This window comes from Penaeus japonicus, unplaced genomic scaffold (genome assembly GCF_977035675.1).
Source record: "Penaeus japonicus unplaced genomic scaffold, GWHDUDI00000001_assembly GWHDUDI00000019, whole genome shotgun sequence".
Classification (NCBI taxonomy): Eukaryota; Metazoa; Arthropoda; class Malacostraca; order Decapoda; family Penaeidae; genus Penaeus; species Penaeus japonicus.
The window spans coordinates 23,359,132-23,364,131 of NW_028234421.1; the positions used below are offsets into that span (position 1 = coordinate 23,359,132).

The following is a 5,000-nucleotide window of genomic DNA, read 5'->3' on the forward strand; positions in this document are numbered from 1 at the left end:
TTTTAAGATGTACTTTGACATTGGTCATCATGCTGGAGAGGATGGTAAAATAGACAGGAACTTCTCATTGAATTTACACACATGTCCACATACATATCCTTTATATTGTATAAATATATTCATGTATTCATGCTTAAAATATATTTACACTGATGCAAATTGTGTTAACAGACAGACATACATTTCTATCATCATACATGCCTCATAAATAGATATACATGTTTACATACATACATACATACATACATACATACGTGCATACGTGCGGAAAAGTTTTCTTTTTTTTCTTTTGTTCATGTGGAAACGAAACTCAAACATTTTTTTCTGGATCCATTTGTCTGGTGTAGATGATGAGACATTCACCGGACGTATGCGATGAGCCAGGTCCTTAGTTATCTGTACAAAGTGGTTGTCAGGTGAGAGTGGCACGTTGACGCAAGGATGCATCAAACATCGGCACTCGGCTGTCTCAATACAGCAAGTAGGCCAATAGCACCAAGTCAAAGGCATTCTTTCTTGGTATTAGAAATAATTTTATCGTACATTCATAACTTAACAGCATGTTGTCTTTAACATTATCCATATGCTATTAACTACATCTAACTTTTCATTTTTTTTAATGTCATTGGACATGGTGATGGCTTACTGCTGATTTGGGCTGGCTGTTTACCTAATGGTGTTTACTATACATATTTTGTGTTATATTTGTGCAAGTTTTACTGCCTGGTAATTAGAGTTAGGAAGAAACACAGCATATATGGAATAGTGTCATATTAATAATCAAAGTATTTTTTCATGTGCTCTGAATCTCTATCCAGGGTCGTGAAAAGAGCATTTGATTGATTTTATTGAATATCTGATTGATTAATCATAACACGTGCATGTGCTGTGCTTGGATATAAAATCCTAACACAGACCAGACAATTTATGCAATAGCCACCAAGAGATTTCAGAAGTGTCATGGGTGTTGTTGCAATCTTGCGTTGACTCCTGCTCATTGATACCAAAAATTGTTGCTATGTTGCTCACTGCTGTCTGTGCTCATTTTTCTCAAAAAGATTCTCAAGAGGAATAGTGGTTTGAAATTATGCAGTGATCATGTACTGAAGAATAATAAAGCCTCCTTTAGTTGACTTTTTTTTTTTTTTTAATGATACTGCAGCTTTGGTAGTTGCAGCATCAGTAGGCAAGTGAGCAGCACTTTAGTTCTAATTATTTTATTAGTCTGCCCCTGATAGATTAGTCTTGGAAAATGTTTGTTTGTCAACTTTCTGGAAAGAAAATGAAAATGATGGAACGTCTTGTTTTGCAGATTCATTTTTGATAGGTTTTACCGTTAGTGTTGGTTTTCCACGTAAAACAGTTTTGGAAATTTATTGTTTTATGATGGCCTAGGATGATGTACTTGATAGTGGAGGCTTGTGCCCATTTGGCGACAAATGCGACATTAAGCCACGCTCTTGAGCCAGGCTGGGATAGGGGCAGTTGTGGGAGCCCAGTGGTCTACTCATTCCAGCTCTTAGTTTGCAGTGCACAAAATTTTGTAAAGCTATTGTATTAAGTTGAGCTGAGTCAGGTCATATTCCCAGAGGGTGCCACTCGGTGCCGCGATGAGGTGTGCCAAACCCTTGCAGACATGGTCGATGCCAGACCTGCAAGGGAGTGTATAGCTGTATCATAGTGTACAGTCTCCATAGCTTCTAGACATCATTCCCTTGCTTAGGGGGCTCAGTTATCACAGGAGAGGTTGCAGGCCTTGCAAGTCTTTTGTCTTCCCTGTGATCTAATTGTATCAATGCCTTCCATAATAGTGTGATTGTCCTCCATTTTTTAGGGTGTCGCCTCGGTGCTGTTGAACAGCTCTGAGGCTAGATTGTGCTCATATGGAGATCCGGGTAAATGTCTGCCAAATGAAATCTCATTTCTTGATAAAATATGTCTACAGAAGAATGATGTCTTTGTTTAAAACCTAATAAACATAACTTGAAATAGTTTTTTTTTCTGTTATTCTGTTTTCTTTGAAGGATACACTGATACATTATTACCTCTTACAATAAATTTTATTATAAAGATAAAAATATCTGCAATATATTAACTTTGCAATACTGTCTCTGCCTTCATGACCATTTTTTGCATTGCTTCAAATTTACTGTGCAATAAATGGAAAGTACAATATACATACATGGATTATCCAGCATTTCTAAACAAATGGCTATAATTTTTCTATGTTCAATCTTTGGTAGTCCATAAGGCAAAGAACATAAACAATAAAATATATATTACTCTGATATACAATGAAACGTTACGACTGTCCAATTTCCAAGTTTAGACCCATACTCTTTTCTAGACATGATACAGAACATTTGATAAAATGGTTAACCAACCTCAGTAAACTTAGAATCTATGCCTTTCACCAAATTTTGACTTGGACAGGACTTAATGGAAATTGTCTCATTTGTAACAACTCTATGTGCACATTATCCACTCATGCTGAAAATTAAATATGAAAATGATAACTTGTTATTCAAGCCGGACACAATTGCTAAGCAGGTGGAATTGGAAGGAGCAAGATTTAGTGTGAAGCTACTTAATACTGTCATGATATTGTGTGCATACTATAAGTATAAAAAGTTTTCCTAAGGCACCATTTGTAAGTATTTTAGAGGATTTCTGACTAAACAAGGGTCAAATGTTGAAACTTTGAGCTTGCAATGATATTGGCCTGTGACTTTCATAGCTAAGTGGTCCAATTGTCATGCACTGATGATTGAAATTTGAAGAGAGATTTCAGTTATGTTTTAGCATTCAGGAATGAATGAAGGAATGCGCAGAACTATAAGACAGATTAGATGATGTGATGAAAATGGAATGACTGACTGAGATGAAATAAATGGGAAACTATAACCATATCCCTAAGGCCAGATACACAAATTGTTTTTCTGTTAAACCACGTCAATGATCGATTTAAATTACGACTCCAAAAAGACCCCTCACATATGCTATTCTGAAACTAGTTAACCAGAATAATATTCTATTGGCCAACCATGTAAAAAAAAAAAAGAAAAAAAGAAAAAAAAGGCAGATTTGTTTGCTACAAAGCATAATACTTCAAAAGGCATATTCTCCCACAACCAGTGAAGAGGCAAACGGACATGGGATACAAAAATCGGTAAGGCACATTTTCAAACTGCTTGAGGAATTCTACTACTTGATACAGTGCTTTGATGGTGCATATGTTGCAGTTCAAAGGCAGAATTGTGAACTTATGCATATCAGATGGCTTCTTTTTGTAAGAATTTTCCTATTTTCGTCTCATGAAACAATGGATTTTGCTACAGACGGATTCTCCTATTTTGCCCAAGACTGACCACGGAACATTTTGCAGCCATCAAAAAATATATAGAAAAAACAAAAACAAAAACACAATATCAAAGTTATTCACACTACCACTGACAAAGAAATCCCTTCAAGTTTTCCATAACTATACAGTCCACTGCACAATGCAGTGCAGCTAAATAAAAAATAAAATCTGTGATGCAGTGCTATTAAAAATTATAGGAATGGATTACAAGTAACCTGGTCCTCAATGACAAACAAAAATGCCAAACAGGGGACCTATGTCATGGCTGGCAAAACAAGAAGTAAAGGAAACTGTACAAAAGATAAATTGGATATTCAGGTCATCATTTTAATTACGATATTCTGAATCCTTTCAATTGCATTTGGGAGAACTGTCCAAAATATCTTGGTCACTACTGAAGATAAAAAGCAGTAGCGCGAATCCGTCGAAAGGTCAAAAAGGGCCTGTTTGTGGAAGGAATCATGGAAGACATTTCTTGTTAATGATCTCTACTTGAGCAGCCTGTGATAGCTTCCGATGATGAACTGAATATCAGCCAAAATTAATATACTTTGCTAGTCATTATTACATTTTCTCTTCTTTTCTGAGAAAAAACAAAATCTTTCTTCTTTTCTCCTCAACCAAGTGTTTTTTTCTTCTTTTTCTCCTGGTTTTCTCTTAGTGGAAAGTGGATCTCAGTCGAAAGAAATACACAAAGTTAAATCATGTAGCAGCCGCACTACATACATCTCACAATCACTAGAGCTCACTCTTGGGGGGTGGGGGTGGACAACAGTTTTGATTCACAACATTCATTTCTACAATGTGACACTGCCTCACTATGTTTCACATTTGTGCAGGAGGTTAAAATAAGAGAACTTGCGGTACGCACTGTCACTGCTTTCGGAGTGTGAAAAGTATTTGGTACCTCTGAGTATCTGTATTGCACAATTGCCTTGGTCCACTGCATCACTTCCCTGTTAGATGTCACACGCGTATTTTGCAACCTTCTGCTACAAAATCCTCATGTATATTCAACAGCAACCACATTTAACAGAAGAATCATAATATATAAATATTTAATTATTCACCTAAGCACATTCTTGGACTGGGGTCGGGGCACGAAAGTGACATCAACATACATGGTTCCATTCAACAAAACATTGCAACGACTAATGCTTGGTCCCGAGTGAAGGGCAATCAGCACGTGTGAGGGGACTGCCATGCCCCGACCCCGCAGTATTTGCAATCCCTTTCATAATGACTGTGAAACCGTGAGCCATCGGAACACCTGCGGCTCCCGTGGGACGCGGCTGGCTCGGGTTTCCAACGGAATCTGGGCGCTTGGCTCTTGTTAGTACACGGGCGTAGTTTCATTGTTGTTGATTTCTTCCATTTCTTCCTCTTCCTCGTCTTCGTCCTCTTCATCGTCCTCCGCGTCTTCTCCAAGTTCGTCGTTCGGGTTGTCATCTTGGTTAACGAAAGCGTCCAAAAACCTGCAAGCAAGATCTTTGTTCAAACACGGGATAAAATCAAGGGAAATTAGCAGTAGCGGATCTAAATGTGCAAGATTTCTAAATGGTTCTATTTAGCATTAAACATGAATACAGACTATTTACTAAACTATCCGTCACCCTAGCGTTCTTTAACATAATAAACC

The 5,000-nt window shown here is 37.4% G+C and overlaps 2 protein-coding genes across 21 annotated transcripts in view; one reads left to right on the forward strand and one right to left on the reverse strand.

The window, feature by feature from the left end:
• Wdr62 (WD repeat domain 62) overlaps nucleotides 1-1,989 on the forward strand; it is a 155,922-nt gene extending 153,933 nt beyond the window's left edge. For all 19 annotated transcript variants that reach the window (XM_086547531.1, XM_086547537.1, XM_086547539.1 and 16 more), the window contains one exon: nucleotides 1-1,989. This exon is cut by the window's left edge and continues 1,336 nt beyond it. The gene's annotated coding sequence lies outside the window, so the exon portion shown is untranslated.
• Nucleotides 1,990-2,041: 52 nt separating this feature from the next.
• The window catches only part of LOC122250178 (uncharacterized), a 48,560-nt gene continuing 45,601 nt past the window's right edge, over nucleotides 2,042-5,000 (reverse strand). For both annotated transcript variants that reach the window (XM_086547544.1, XM_043011513.2), the window contains exon 5: nucleotides 2,042-4,836. In XM_086547544.1, the coding sequence (XP_086403670.1) occupies nucleotides 4,695-4,836 (142 nt within the window). In that variant the 3' untranslated portion in view covers nucleotides 2,042-4,694. The remainder of the gene's footprint in view (nucleotides 4,837-5,000) is intronic.